This window comes from Monodelphis domestica, chromosome 5, assembly GCF_027887165.1.
Source record: "Monodelphis domestica isolate mMonDom1 chromosome 5, mMonDom1.pri, whole genome shotgun sequence".
In the NCBI taxonomy this organism is placed as follows: domain Eukaryota; kingdom Metazoa; phylum Chordata; class Mammalia; order Didelphimorphia; family Didelphidae; genus Monodelphis; species Monodelphis domestica.
Window position 1 is genome coordinate 215,196,426 of NC_077231.1, and position 17,055 is coordinate 215,213,480.

At 38.0% G+C, this 17,055-nt stretch overlaps 1 protein-coding gene across 4 annotated transcripts in view; it reads right to left on the bottom strand.

The window, feature by feature from the left end:
- The window catches only part of DENND2A (DENN domain containing 2A), a 122,430-nt gene that overhangs the window by 64,659 nt on the left and 40,716 nt on the right, over positions 1-17,055 (bottom strand). For all 4 annotated transcript variants that reach the window (XM_056799792.1, XM_001375250.5, XM_056799793.1 and 1 more), the window contains exon 3: positions 14,434-15,627. In XM_056799792.1, coding sequence (XP_056655770.1) covers positions 14,434-15,627 — 1,194 coding nt within the window. The remainder of the gene's footprint in view (positions 1-14,433; positions 15,628-17,055) is intronic.

Genomic DNA, 17,055 nt, shown 5'->3' on the forward strand with positions numbered 1-17,055 from the left:
GGCTGCTTCTGAATCAGAAGAGTTAGGAGCAAGCATCAGCACAGGAGATCCTTTCTGGGGTTTGGAGTTTTATAGCCTCAAAGATCTTCTCATCCTACCAAACTCCTCCTTTTGGGGGTGGGTGGGGGTTTATTTTGAATTGATGAGAAGGCTCAAGCCCAAAGAAGTTAAACAAACAGCTTGAAATAACACATGTAATAAATCAACATTTGAACCCAGGTCCACTGACTCAAAACCCAATACGATTTCCATCACAGTGTGTGCAGGATCCCACATTGGGCTACAGTTGGACTGGGAAGGGATTTTCCTAGTTTTTCTTCCACGATCATCACCATGACTTTGTAGTCCATTTCCAGGATGGCGAGGAAAGATGCCCGGCTATGAGAACTGGAGGGTGCCTCCTCCCCCTGGTCATAGGCACCAAGCTGCTAACTCTTGCAGAAAGAGCAAAGAAGACTGTGCAAAGTCAGAATTATCTTTCTTTGTCTATTTTAATGAAATCAATCAACAACCTCTTGCTGGGTGAGTGGCTGAGAGTCCTGCCTTGGCTTTGCAGGAGACTGTGCATCTGGACTTCTGGATGAAGACTCCACAGAGATGGAGACCTGAGCAAGCCTCCTCTTGGGGTGCTGAACTGGACATCACTTCCCCAGAGAAGCTCTTAGGGCTGGCAGGCTTGTTAAGAACCTGCCTCTTTATCTACATTCTCCACTTTCACTCTTTCCACTTCTTTGTAAATAAAAGTTGCTAAAAGTCATTTTGGCTTAAGCTATAATATTTTAAAATCGGTGACCAGAATATAACTCTCTTATTGAGTCAAAACCCCAATTTTAATCCTTATGAGGGCACACGATGTCTTGTTGTATTTCATAGCCCTGGTGTGTGTGGTGGCGACCTGGGTTCTATCCTTGTACCGAATGTAACTGCCTTCTGGGATGCTGCAACAGAACGACAACCATTCAGAAGGATGGAGGATGCCTCTTTTCTGTGCCCAGACTGGACATATCAAACCCCAGAAATAAGGGGATATAGACCTGCTCAGGCTCAGAGACGTGGGAATGTCAGGAGAATTGTTTTTAAGAGGACAGAGTTTTAGATAAGATGCAGACTTGGAAGAGTAAAAGAATGGACTTCTCAGGCATCTGAGAGTAGACTCTGATAGAGAAACTGAGAGAATGCTCTTTTTGGGTAGCCAAACAAGAGGCTTGGATGGAGAATAAATTGGATTTGAGCCAGATCAAATAAGAGAACCATAAAAAATCCCTTCTAAAACTAAATTCTATCTTTTCTACATACCTGTCATTTCCTGACTTGTTAATAGGCATAAATATATCATCCTCACTTTCTGTGGGCAAATATTTAGTGCTGAGCTCAAGATTGGTCTGAATGTCATGATTTACTGTGTGAAGAGGTACAGGAGATTAGAGGGGATTATATTCCCAAGGCTAGTGTACAAATAATAAGAATATCTGACTAGTATGCTATATAGTAAGTACATAGTAAACATTTGTTTTAGCGCTTACCTTCTGTCTTAGAATCAATATGATGTATTGGTTCCAAGGCAGAAGAGTGGTAAGAGCTAACAATTGGGGTGAAGTGACTTACCCAGGGTCACCCAGCTAGGAAGTGTCTGAGCCCAGATTTGAACCCAGGACCTTCCATCTCCAGGCTTGGCATTACCATTCATCTTTAAACAGATGTTTTTCCCATACTGACCTCACATATTCCTTGAATATCATACTCTCTGATTGCCAATAACTAACTCTAGTCATGCTTCATTTTACTATCCCTGCCCCTGTCCCCATCTTATTGACAATCCCCTTTACCCCTCCAAGTTCCCATATACTTCTGGAACCATAACCAAATCAATCCTACCATTGCTATCAGAAAGAGTATGCCATATTTTCCTTTTTTTTAAACATGCCAGATTATTTTATTTTATTTTTTAATTGAACAATGTTATTTAATTAATTAATTTAGAATATTTTTCCGCAGTTACATGATTCATGTTCTTTCCCTCCCCTCCTTCCTCCTCCTTCCCCCGGTAGCCAATGAGCAATTCCACTGGGTTTCACAAGGGTCATTGATCAAGACCTATTTTCATATTATTGATATTTGCACTAGGGTGATCCTTTAGGGTCTATATCCCCAGTCATATCCCCATCAACCCATGTGAATAAGCAGCTTTTTTCTTCTGCATTTCTACTCCCACAGGTCTTCCTCTGAATGTGGATAGTGTTCTTTCTCTTAAGTCTCTCAGAATTGTCCTGGATCGTTGCATTGCTACAATGCTGCAAAGAAGTTCATTACAGTCAGTCAATCTTATTTTCCAGTGATTCCACTTACTATCTCTGGAAACCTCCAGACAAGATTTTCCATCACTGGTCATCATTCCCCTGTTAGATGTTATCTTCCTCTTTAGAGAAATAAGCTTGATGATAGGAACTGACTTTACTTTTGTATTTTTAACCTCCAGGTTTGATCACAGTGCTTGGCACAAAGTACCTAATGAAGGCTTTTCCATTTATCTATTCATTCCACACATTCAAATACTTTCAACATTCGACAGGCAAGAACTACAATCAAATAAAATCTTAACTAGCTAGCTATTCTATCTTCTCTCTAAATCAGCTCTTAACTTGTGAACATGATTTTTAAAATATTTTTATAATATTTTAGTTACTATATTTTTATTATTTGTACTATTTGGATGCAATTGATTTCCCTTGAAATCCAATTAATTTTCTTTTATGTATTTAAAAACATGATTCTTCACCAGCCTGGGAAAGAGGTCCATGACGTAAAACAAGCTAAGACTTCTCTGTTCTAAACAACTCTTGGCTTTGTGGGTGGTAATTCCAGGCCACCTCCTCCCCCCTTTTTTGTTGCTATTGCTTAAAAGGACTCTTTTCAGGAATTCAAACTGCTCAGAGAAGTAAATGTAAATAAGAGATAATAAAGTGCTAACAGAGTCCCTTATCACCTAAACTCTAATTATGGTTGTTTTGTTTTGTTTTGTTTTTAATTTTAAAGTCAACTTTACTAGGAATTGGACCAAAAGAAGATCTGAGTGCCTTTTATAAACTCTGTCCATCTGGGGCTATCTTGAGGTTGGGCATCTAAATCTATTCCATTTGGGCAGATAGCACATCTCTAACACTGGGAGAATAATTGCTGCAGAGCTATGCATGTGACCTCTCAAATGAATTCAGATAGATGTTCATTTTAATTTCATGGCAAGCCCTGTGACTTTTGGGGCTGTCTGGCCCTAAAGTTTCCATAGTCTCAAGTGCCAACGAAATGCAGAAACAGCTGGGCAGGAAGAAATGAGGTCAGATACTGCTTGAGACACTTTCTAACTATGTGATCCTGGGCAAGTCACTTAACCATGATCAACTTTAAATTCTTTCTCTGCAAAATTAGGAATAATAACAGATTTACCACACAAGGTTGTAAGGAATAAGTGAGATAATACACATGAAGCATTTTGTAAACCTTAAAGCATCAAATAAGGATTTGCTACTTTTTATTGCTATTGTTGGTAGTAGTAATAGTAGTATTCAGTTTAATGTTCTTGATATCATTTCAGATGCAGAAGTGCTTAAGGGTTCAAAACTTGCTCCAACTGGCCCATATATATATATACATATATATATATATATATTTGTTTTTGGTCAAAACATGGCCAAAGTGTTTATTTGTTTTGCTTAACTACTTTTTGTTACAAAAGAGGGTGCTTATTGGTGGGTGATGGTAATGGTCTGGGGAAGTAATTGCAAAGTTAAAGCAATAAGAGAATAAACATCAACAGAACATTTAAGAGAGAAATAAAAATAAATCTCTTTCTCATTGGTCAGTATAAAAGCTTACATTGTGAGACAAACTTTGAAAGCAACTTAAATCAAAACCTGGTGACCACTACAAGACTTCATTTAAAGACATCCAAATTCTTCTTTATTTAAAAAAAAAATTATTTTAAACTAAGATGTTCAACAAACAAACAAGCAGGAAATTTAGTCAGAAAGCTAACTGTATTAACTAACACAAATAAATGTTCCAAATGTATTACAGTGCATGATTAACATAACTATTTACATGCATATTTACAATTTTTTAATACAAAAGTTTTTTTTTTAAATCTACTTTTAGGAAGCTGGAAATAGCAAAAGAAATTAGCTTTGGAACATGGGACACTTAAGTGGCACAGTGGATAGAATACTAGGCTGGCAGTCGGGAAAATCTGAGTTCAAGTACAGCGTTATACAATTTCTAGTCATGTATTTGCCTCAGTTTCTGCAGCTGTAAAATGGTAATAATAACAACACCAACCTCCCAGGCTGTTGCGAGGATCAAATAAGATAATAATGATAAAGCACTTGCATAGCAAAAGTCTAGCATATAGTAAGTGTCAAATATAAATGTTAACTATTACTATGCAGGGACAATAAAGGGGATGAAAAATATGTACTTTTGAGATTTTGACTTGCAGCCAGTCCATTGCTTCACATAAATTGAGCTGCTCCAGCGATATGTCTATCTTGGACAGGCACTGCCAATGGCCAGTGAGATAGACTCAGAACCAAAAAGGAGGAAGAAACAGACTAGATCTTATTGGGGAAATTGTGTAGCACCTGCAATGATGAAAATCTATCTTTAAAAAAAAAATCTTTAAAAAATTGATGCCTTTAAAATTATTAAAATTATTTTCTATTATCTCTGCTTTAACTTCACCCATAAAACTCTCTCTTATAATAAAGAAAAATAGTTAAAGAAAAATGACCCACATGGCAACGGTATCTGATGTATATGTAATGTTTGTACCCATAATCCCCTTCCTCTTTACTAAAAAGAGGGGAGTATTTCATTATCTGTTCTCTGGGCCCAAGATAGATCATTGTATTTATTTAATATAAGTTTGTATTTTAGTCCTGTTTTTACCTAAGTTATAGTAGGAATTATATATATATACACATATATATGTATATGTACATTTTGTTCTCCTTAAACTCATTTTTTTTAAGATAGCAAAATTCTCTTGCTTATTTTATATGGTGGCAAATCTTAGAACATCACAAATCTCCAAAGACTCAAAATTGTTGATGACCAGAAAAATAACAGAAAAATGTAAAGTGACTGTAAACAAACTGAAGCCATTACTACCAACAACCTCCCCTGTAGGGTTCATATACAACTAAAAAGGGTTTATTATATTATTATCATATATAATATAATACACAAAAAGTGGCAAAGAACAGATATCATCAATGATATATATAACCAGAAAAGTAGACGGGTTGGTGACGGAGTGAAAACGAGAGATAGATCACCTAAGAATGATAACCTGACTGATACTAATGTTAAAAAAGTGGCAAGTCTCCCCTGTGTTGTGAAGACCTATGGAAGTACACGAACAAGAATCCCATGATATTAGAAAGCATAGATGGGTTAGGAATACAGACGGCAGACCCATTAAAGTTCTGAAGGAGACTAAATTAACTCTTTTAGTAGCTGTGTTAAGCGACTGGCTCATAATGAGCTCTCCTGATTTTTCCCATAAAGTTCTCCCCTAGACAGGTCTCTTCTACTCTATGCTTTTACAATTTAAAAAAAATCCTAAATCCCAGACTTTATCTTTATCTCTGTTAAATTTCATATTAGTGGTTTCATCAGCCATCACAGTGAAAGGATCTTAGATCAAGGGGTTTAAGAGGATGATCACTAGGAATTCTTTAATGGTACCTTCAGCAGTAAATCATGACCCAATTATGTTATAAATATACTTTTTCCTCTTTGACTGTAAGCATGTGCCAGTTTAAAGTATTAAAGGCTTGTTTCTGGGTGATTCAGTGGGGACCAAAGTTATCACTATATTTACTATAAGCACATCTTTTAAGAATATTATGAGTAGTATATTAAATTATTCTGGGGCTTCCCAATACTTGTTTTTTTGGTTGTTGAAAGAGGTTCTAGCAAAAAAAATGTTAGGAACCACTGCCCTAGGTCAAATCTGTCTTTTGTACTGTTTTGTTTCTGCCCCAGGGGCAACTCCCTAAGCCAACATATTTGGTCAAAGTGAGCAAATTCCTTTCACATAGCCTTGTGCTCTAGATAGCTAACATCAGGGCTCTGAAAACTATGCTAGAGTTTCCTTTGAGCAATACTAAAGTCTCTGCATAAGTCTTGAACACCTTTGTTCTGCATTCCTGCAGGTACACATGAATTCCTGCTCTCTGTACCTTATACCAGAAGAAAGTTGGAAGACACTGAGCATGTCAAGCTCCAAACAAAAAGAAACTTAATAAACAGTAGATCAGAAAAGTCTTGTTACTGATGGAGCAGTAATGTGAAAGTCAGCCATCTGTGTAGGAATAGCATCCACTAGTGTCAGACACAACTGGAAAAATGACTCAACAATCACAAAATTAGAGCAAAGGCAAAAATCAACATCAGATCAGAAAGAAAGGATAAAATTGAGAAGATGGTATGGCAGATTCAGTGAGACTTGTCAAATAAGTCATTGATGCTGGGAAAAAAAAAAGAGGGGAGAGATGGGAAAAGGCAGAAATATTGACCAGGTTAATTATCATTACCCTTAAAAATTTTAACTGATGTAAAGAAGTTGCTCTATCAAGAAAGCTCCAAAAGCTTTAGAAATAGCTATAGCCAACAAACATTTCATCTTCTTTGTAGAAGCATAGATTTTGAGCTGACAGGGAATTTAAAGGCTGTCAAGCTCAATCCTCTTGTTCTAACATTAAGGAAACTAAGGCAAAGCAAAATTAACTGACTTGATCAGGGTCATACATCTAGTAAGTCTTGTAAAGATTAATTTGTAACCCCTACCTATTTTTAGATTTAATCATCAAAAGTGTAAATACCCTACTTAAAAGTTGAGTATGGAGATCTGCCCATTTTTAGATCTCATCACCAAAAGTGTAAACATCCCATGTAATCATTAAATGGGAGGTCTGTGACCCATGTGTGCGATAGTGAGTGACGAATCAGAATTAAACTAACTGCCCCTGGGCAGTCCTAAAGCAGGGCTTCAACTGTGATTGGTAAACATAGAATTAGGGGAAGGTACAGGAAGTGATGCAAGATAAAGTCTTTAAAAAGGAGTTACAACTTCCTGAAGGGGTTGGGCTGGCAGTTCTTTCTTTCTTTGGAGTAGAGGCTGGTGGAGAATCTGCTGACTGGACCCAAGACATGGTAAGTGAAAGGTTGACTCCTTTCATATTGGATTTTCTGAAGAAACTTATCTCAGGAGACTTCCCCAGGTCTTTGGCTTTGCCAAGGCCCAAGGACTAGCTCTCCCTGCCTGGGTTGAGTCAGGGGCCAGGAGTTAATTACTTAGTGCTTAAGCTAGATATCTTACCCTAACCTGTTTCTGATTTTCTTACTCACTCTTTCTATATTTTGTAAATAAATTATATATAAATCTCTTTGAAATTAATATAAATTCCTGGCGACCCTATTTTAAATATAACCCAGTCCAATCCTTTTATAAAATTAATACCTTTGCCCCTTACAGTCTGAAGGCAGGATTTGAACAGGTCTTTCTGATACCCACTTTAGTACCCAATATACTGTACTATGTTGCCTCCATATGGGCAGGGAGGTGGCACAGTGGATAGGCACTGAGCCTGGAGTGAGGAAAACCTGAGTTCAAATCTGGTATCAGACACTTTCTAGCTATGTGACCCTAGGTAAGTCACTTAACCCTGTTCATCTTAGTTTCTTCGTACATAAAATGACCTGGAGAAGGAAATGGCAAATCATTCCAGTGTCTTTGCCAAGAACATCCCAAAGCAGTCATGAAGAGTCCTACATGACTAACTGACAAAAACCACAAAGTTGCCTTTATCTCTGTCAAGCAAAGAGATATAACAGCCAATAGTAATACCAGTTTATACTAAAAACTCATTTCTAAAACACTACAGAGGAACATGGTGGGAAATTATAAACATGGTGCTTCATGTAAAAATGGAAAACAATGGAAGTAAAAATATGTATCCAGAAATTTTGACATGAGCCCAACTTAATGTAACCATTAAGTTAAAACATTCCAAGAGCATAAAAAGAATGGAAAAAAATCCACAGATCAGAATATACATAATCGTTAACTCATATGCTTACTCCTCTTTAGAAAATCTTTATCAGTAAACATTATGTACCAGGCATTGAGGGGTGGCATAAAGACAAAAATGAAATAGTCCTTGCCCTCATGGAGCTTACATTCTACAAAAAAGACAATAAATACATATGTAAATGCATAGAAAATATATACAGGGTAGTTTTGAGAGGGGGGACACTAGCAGCTGGTGGGAGGAAAAGGGGGAAATCAGAAAATGCATGTAGAAGAGGTTGCTTGAGCTAAGTTTTAAAGGAAGCAGGGAATTCTACAAGACAGAAGTGAGGAGGAAATGTATTCAAGGTATGAGCCAGAGCAAAGGAATGGAGATGGGAGATGGAGTGCCACATAAGAGGAAGCCCAAGGCTGTGGAATGCTAGAAAGGGAATCATGTATAATAACATCACATACATAGTTTTGGACCAGGTTATGAAGGATTTTACATGTCAAACAGAGGAGTTTATATTTTATCCTCGATACAACAGGGAGCCACTAGAGTTTACTGAGTAAAGGAGTGGCTTGGTGTGACCTTAATAATTTTGACAGTTAAATAGAGGATGGGCTAGAGGAGACCTAAAGCGGGGAGAACACTTAGAAAGCTATTGCAATAGTCCAATGAAAGGAGATAAAAGAGTCTGGATGAAGGGAGTGGCCATGTGAGTAGTGAAAAATGAGACATGAGAAATGTGTTGGTAGAAAGACAAGATTTGTCAATTGATTGGAAATATGTGATGAAGGAAAATAAAGAGCTGAGGTAGTGTCTTTATCTGAAATAAGAGAATTCAGAAGGTGGGTTTCTGAGAATAAACTACAAATGGATTGAAGGCATTCCTTACAATTTTTAAAAATGATTAAGCATTTTTTTCTCTTTCCCACTTCCTTCCCACAACTGGAAAGGAACAAAACCAGAACTCATTAAAAACAAAAAACAAATATGCATAGTCAAAACAGATTTCCATATTGGTCATATAAAAAAAGTAGCCTGAGGACATTGTTGATGTAAGTATGGGAAAGGAAGCATTAAGCTTTCACCAACAATTTTCTATAGAGGACTGCATTTCTACTGTAACAAAATTGACTTAAGAATGCAGAGACGGAGTCTTCAGTGCATATGCTAAGATCACACCAAAGAGTTCTTGCATGCTTTCTCTTTCCTCCACACATTTGGACACATGCCCAATACTTGCCTTCATCACCACTTCCTTGAACTATTGTAATAGCTTCCCAATTGTCTCCCTGCTTCTAGTTTCTCTTCTCTTAAACCCACCTATCTTGAAGTTGTCAAGTTAATATTCCTAAAATAGAGGCCTTGAGCACATTGGGCAGATTCTCTGGGTGAAACTAGGGGAGAACATGGATTAAAATCATTCTGTATGCAGTGTGAAGAATCAACAGGCTTTGAGTCCTATGTGGACCACTTAGTTTTGTTCTGTTCTGAAGTCACTGACTGTACCTTTAACTCCATTTAGTGGTCCTTAACATGTAAGCCTTTCTACAGGAAAAAATGGGTGTAACTATAAAAGGGTTTGGGGCTCCAATCATCTATATTCAGTTAACAATTTATTAACCATGTCAAAAATGTTAAATTACTAGTAATAGACACAGTGGGATTACAAAGATGAAATAAAAGGTAAAATAAAATACATTCCCTACTCTCAAGGAACTTATTTGGAAAGAAAAAAATATATAGTTGGATAAGTATAATAAAAATTAGAATATACAAGTATTATATTTTTCCCGTTTTCTCATTGTCCCTACATCTTGTCCCTGTTCTACTTCACTATATCTGATCATTAACAGGATCATAGATTTAGCCCTGGGAGAGATCTCAGAGATCACCATCTAGTTATCTCTCAATTATCTATCTGTGATATCTCTTATACTCCTCCCCTCCTCTATATTCTCCCTGCTTCCCCTTGAGCCATAATCTTATCATCACCTGCTTGGACTGATGCAAGTAGCCTCCTCACTGATATTTCCACCTTTGCACACTCCCCTTTCCCATTCTAACTTCTTCCTGGCTGTCAATTTATCTAAATATAGATCAATCTGATCAATGCTGTGCTCTCCTCCAGACCCTTCAATAATTCTCTATTGTCTACCATATCAAAGTCAAGCTCCCTTAGGGGTTTCTACAATCTGGAACCATTATCTATTTCAAGTTTTATATCACACAATTCCTTTCCACATGAGCTACACTCTCTCCATTGTCATTCTCTTCAGTGAAATCAGTGGTTGTTCTTTGATCTGCCCATTTTGAAGAATTAGATTATTTAGTTTCCAATTGATTTTTAATTTGCCTTTCCATCAACCCTTATTGATTATAATTTTTGTTGCATCACGATCTGAAAAAGTTGCATTTATTATTTTTTATTTTTTTGCATTTGGTTGTAAAGTTTTTGTGCTTTAGTATATGTACCATGTGCTGCTAAAAAGAAGGTATATTCCTTTTTATCTCTATTCATTTTTGTCCAGATATCTATTAAATCTAACTTTTCTAAAATTTCATTCCCTTCACTTACTTCTTTCTTATTTATTTTTGGTTAGATTTATCTAATTCTGATAGGGGAAGATTGAGATCCCCCATTAGTATAGTTTTACTGTCTATCTCCTCCTTAAGTTCCTTTAGTTTCTCCTTTAAAAATCTGGATGCTATACCATTTGGTGCATATATGTTAAGTACTGATATTACTTCATTGTCCAGACTGCCTTTTATCAAGGGGTAATTACCTTCCTTGTCTCTTTTGATCAGATCCATTTTTGCTTTAGCTTTGTTTGAGATCATGATGGCTACTCCTGCTTTTTTTGTCTCAGTTGAAGCCCAAAAGGTTTAGCTCCATCCCCTTACCTTTACTCTGTGTGTACTACACTCTCTCTAAAACAAACCACATAAACTCTGTGTGTACTACACTCTCTCTAAAACAAACCACGATAACTCATATCACCATCATGCTATAAGAGTCAGGGATCCCTCCCCTAGTTATATATTCCTTAGCAAATTAGATTTTGAAGCACCCAGCACAGTATCTGGCACACAGTAAGTGCTTAATAGATGTTTATTGATTCATTGCCAATCTTACTATCTTCATTTTATTGACTGGAAACTGAAACTCAGAAGGGTTAAAGATTAAGTGACTTGCCCAAGTAACACAGCTAGTAGGTGCAAGAGTCACGATCTGAACACAGGTCTTTCATACTACACTATATTGACTCTTAGAGTTCACTTTGGATCCCACTTCTGTGACTTTGCTCACCCAGTCAATGTAGTGGATTCAGTTCTAGACCACCACAATAAAGCAAATATCGCACTAAAGGGAACCATGTGAATTTTTTGGTTTCCCAGTGCATATAAAAATTATGTTTATACTGTACCTCAGTCTATTAGGTATGTAGTTGTACTATATCTAAATTACATATTTTAATTAAAAATGCCTTATTGCAAAAAATAACTATCTGAGCCTTTAGCAAGTCATAATTTTTTTTCTGGTGGAAGAACTTGTGGTGAGCTGTGGCAATTTCTTTAAATAAGATAACAATGGAATTTGCCCCATCCGACTGACTCTTCCTTTCATTTGAACACTTTGAGGCCATTGTAAAGTTATTATTTGGCCTAATTTCAATGTCATTATATTTCAGGGAACAGAGAGTCCCAAGGAGAGGAAGAAAGATGAGGGAACTGCTGGTTGGTGGAGCCATTAGAATGCGCACAACATTTATTGATTAACTTCACCGTCTTACATGAGCAAGGTTCATTGCTCCAAAACAATTCTAATAATAACATCAAATAGCATTGATCACAGATCACCATAGCAGATATAATACTAAAGAAAAAGTTTGAAATGATGTGAAGATTACCTAAATGTGACCCAGAAGCACAAGGTGGACATATGCTGTTGGAAAAATGGCATCAATAGACTTGCCCTACACAGGGCTGTGACAAACATTCAATTTGCAAAAAATTGTAATATCTACAAAATGCAGTAAAGTGAGTGGAATTCAGTGAGGTATTCCTGTAGTTATTTGTGGATGTGTCATATTCCCCTACTGAATTATAAATTCCATGGAAGCTGGAACTGCATCTTATTCAACCTTGCAATCAGGTACAATGTGTGGCTCTTGGTAGGCACATCGTATATTGTTGAAATAGAACACTGAAGAAGTCCATGTAGTATTATGAGAGATTCAAGGAAAATCATTTACAATTCATAGACAGAAATATGGAAGAGAACACATTACTGTTACTGCTTTTATATGCGGATGTCATCATCTGTGATCACTTCTTTCCTACTGTGTCCACTTTGTTAATAAGACCTGACATTTAAAAAAAAATTCCATTTCTTCTTCTTCTACTACTACTACTACAACTGATAGCATTTATGTATTGTTTTAAGGTTTACAATCAGCTAGGTGTCATAGTGGATAGAATTCTAGGTCTAGAGTCAGGAGGACTGATGTTACCGAGTTCAAATCTGGCCTCAGACACTTACTAGCTATGTGGCCCTGGGCAAGTCCCTTAATGCTGTTTGTCTCAGTTTCCTCATCTGTAAAATGAGGTACAGAAGAAAAAGCAAACCACTCTAGTCTCTTTGCAACAAAACCCCCAAATGGAGTGATGAAAAGTCCAATAGGTCAGAAACAATTGAACAATTAAGGTTTATAAAGTGCTTTACATATATCAACTCACTTGATCCTCACAGCAACTCTGGGAGTTGGGCTTTGCTATTCATCTTACAGATAAGGAAACTGAGGCTAAGAAAGATTATGTGACTTGCCTAGGGTCACACAGCTAGCAAGCACCTGAGATCAGATTGTTAAAAGTTAATGTATCTCTTTTCCAATTATCTCTCTTTGGACATGTGTGTTGAATAATATATCTATGTGCAAGGAAAATGGGTATAAAAATAAACACCAGGCCTGGGGATGGTGGAGCAGCTATCAGATGCAAAGCATTCCCATGGCCGTACTGATAAAGCTATCTTCCATTTGTTATTTTTTTGATTGATCATTCACCACCTGTCAGGAACCCCTGGAGTCGTGAGTGAGGGTGGACCTCGCCTGTGGCAATGTTCCTGTTTTTAAGACAATGATTTTATTTTGGGACATATTTTAAATTTCATTTTTATCTTAGATACCTGATTTTACAATTTCAAAAATATTTGTGTACACATCCCCATTTATACAATCATGGGGCAGGCTAGATGATTTATAAATACCTGTAATAATCCATGATATAATTTGTGAAAGGGTTCAGAAGAGTGAGGAATAGCATTGGAAGACCCCAGTGCAAGTCCTGACTCTCCCATTAATAAGCATTCTGACCTCCTCAGAGTCATGTCCCCACCAAGAGTCTTTGAGGTTCCTCTTTGATTAGATGAGCCTCCCTTAGCAAGTCACAACAGGGGTATTTAAGGAACAAATGAGATAACAGAGCTTTAAAAAAGCTAAGAAGATGAGCAACTTGGTTTTGTTTGTGTGTTTGTTTTTTAAAATCTTTACTTTATATCTTAGAATCAGTACTGTGCATTGGTTCCAAGGTAGAAGAGTAGTAAGAGCTAGGCAATGGGGATGAGGTCACTTGCTCAGGGTCAAACAGGTAGGAACTGTTTGATGATAGATTTGAACCCATCTTTAGGTCTCAATCCACTGAGCCACCTAGCTGCCCCTGATAATCTACTTATAAAGAAATAAATTAATAATAATAATGGTCCTCAATAAAAGTAACAGTCTGTGCCTATATTGGCATTTTGTTCTTTATAATAAAACTAACTTCTGTTTACATAGTGTACCTCCTCAACAAATCTGTAAGACAGGTGGTATAAAAAAAGATTATTCTCATTTTTGGCAATGTAGGAAATAAGAGTTGAAGTGACTAGCCCAATACTCCGAAGCTAATAAGTATCTAAGGCAGAATTTGAACTCAGCCTGCCTGACTCCAAACCCAGTACTCTATCCCCCGGGTTAGGCTTCTTCCTTTACATAGTGGGCAGTGGCTGTCTTCATTAGAGACTAAAAAAGTAGACACATCAGTCATCGTTTTACCAGGCTCAACAAACACTCCAATTTTATGTCGGTGCTAATAGGGTGTTCATTTAAATATGCTAATAATGATCTTGTGCTAATAGTTCTAATGATGAATGCAGGCATCAGTGAAATTTCAAAAACATTCTTTCGAACCAAAATCTATTCATTCAAATCCTCAAGCTGCAACATACACCATTGAGGGGGAACATGAGAAAAGTAAAATCAATCACCAATGCAGAGCTCCATGGGGAAGGAAGGACCCACTCTGCCCCTTCACTCACCTGTGATCCGAGTTGTTTTTTTGTCTTCCGTTCCACAATCTTCTGCTCACAGCTGAGGGAGGAGGCGACGAAGGAAGGGGAGGGGGAGGCAGCGAGGGCAGTGGGGGCAAGTTCCTCTTGTCCCTCCTGAAGCTGGGTGTCTGGCTCCATTCCTCGTCTGCTTCTCCTTCATGTTTGAAAGTCCGCCTAGGTTTGGGCAGAGGGTTAATGAAAGGCTTTGGGGGCGCCATCTCTGAGCCCTTGGAGACGTTCTCTAGACTCTGGTCCCAGGGCCTCCTGCATGGCCCTTTTACCTCCTCCACAGTCTCAGATGTGGGCTCCTTCACTTCTAAGTCCAAGTGAATGAGTCTCTTGCTAAGCTCAGAGCCACACACACCCCCAGGGGGCCCCTCGTCCGCTCTCTCTGGTAAGCAGTGGGGTGAGTAATAAGTACCTGGTAACTGGGGATGAGAGTCAGCTGCTCCCTCCTTCAAGACTTTTTCCAGTTTCTTGACTTGCCTCAGCACAGACAGGCTATCTTTCTGAGCCTTTGGTTTCCCCAACTTCTCTCTCACACTGGCTGGGATGGAATCTCCATCCTTCTCGGTTGGGTCTTGCCTTCTTCTCTCTGTGCTCTGCCCCCTGACATTTATTTTCCCCATATTTCTTTCATTTTCCTTGCTATTGGGTTCCTGGGCTGGGGCATTCTTCACTCCAACCTTCTTTATATGTATACCATCTCGACCCACTTTCTCTGTGACACAAGATGCCTTACACTCCCCTGGGCTTCCTGGACCATCTTCCTTCTTGCCTATGATGGGAGCTGCCGACTCCTTCTTTCCTTCCCATTCAGAAATCTTGTCCTTTATGCTGAGAGAATTGTGTCGAGCACCGACCCTGCTGGTGGGGCAGGGCTTCTGAGCAACACTCCCCTGCCTCTTCATAGCCCGGGTGCTTTCCTTGGAGCTAAGATCCACAGCGGGGTCACTGATGAGCATGTTGGGGCTAAGCATGTTCTGAGGGAAACAGTCAAGTCTTGGCCCCAGCATCAGATTGTTCAGTGGTTCCAGTGGGCTTCTTCTAGTGGTTAGATCCTGATCAGTCCCTGGGAAAGGACCACAGTGGCTGGAAATACTCAGAGAAGAGTAATTGCTGGAGGACTTGAAGAAATACCTTCCCAGTTCTTCTGCCGCTTTTGGACTTGCAAGCTTGCCCCTGCACAGCAAACACAAATATCAGGTAAGGGAGCTAGGAACTCTTCATTGTGGTTGTTCTTGGTTTAAGCCACTGAAAATCGTCAGGGCCTATTAGCATTGGGTCTTTGTAACCCTAGTGCCTAGAACCATGCCTAGAACAGTGCAATCACTTAACAAATGCTTGTTTAATTGGACTGAATTGGATTGGATTGGATGGAATGGGCCAGGTGTCAATCAATGACATTAAGACAACCAAATTTTACCATTCTGAGTTTTTCTCATTTGTTGTTTGGCATTTTTGACCCTTGTAAGGATAAAGCTGTTTGAGGGAAGAGGGAGATTGCACAGGTCTCAGTTTAAACTACTAAAAAAGAGGTTGACTGTTATTCTTATCCATTTGGTGGTCCATTGTATGGGTTATCTAGAAATGAAAACAGTATTCCTAGAGATGAAATGCTGAACGAGTTCAACTAGAAAGAACCAGGATTACTATTAGGAGTCAAATTTGAGTACACATGTACTGGGTATTATTACACATTATGCTTGCTTTCTCAATGGGGGGTGGGGGGGAAGGCTGGAAGAAGGGAGGAAACTGGAACTCAAAATTTTTTTAAATGAATGTTAAAAAAAAGTAAAAATAAAGAATGAAATCCTGGGAATGGTCCATAAAATCTCTATGTAGATCTAAGCACTTTTGATCTTAGTGATTGAAGTTTTAAAAAATTCTAGGAATTGTCCTAAAAGAAAATGGTCACAGAAATAAGATGTGCAGATTTATATAGCTTTGAAGTTACTTTTGTAAGAAATAATTATATATTGGGCTCTAGCATAAGAGTCATTTCTGCTTTTTTCAATATTAATAGGGTCTTCCACTAGTAAAGCCCATGACTAAAGATATATTGATATTAGTTGTGCTATGGGCAGAAAATATACATGGAAATGGCTGTCTTTTGGGGGTTGGATTACATAATCTCTAAAGTCACCATCAGCTCTAAATCCCATGATTCAATAAACCAACAGGTTCATTCACCATTCTCAGAGCTAGTTTCAAAGTAAAGGGTTCTGCTTTGACTGGGGCACTGAGCATCCCAAAAGTGTCCTGCCAAGCTCAGCGCCTGAATGTAAATTAAAAACATGGAAATGAGTATCTTTTGTCATTTTTTGGTCAAGGCAAAGCAGAAGGTCTTAATTTAAATGAATGACTGTTCTTCATAGCTGAAAGTTAAACAGAAATATGATATATAAACTAACAAGGCTAATTGCTCTAGTCTTACCAGGTACATTATCTGGATTTTAGACTCTGACCATATTCAGCAACATCAGCAGCAAACAATTATTGATCACCAACTGTGTGTAGGAAACTGGGGATACAAAGAAGTAAACAGCCAGTCCCCGTATTCAAGGAGTTCACAGTTTACTTGGGCAGACTGAACATGTATAAATGGTA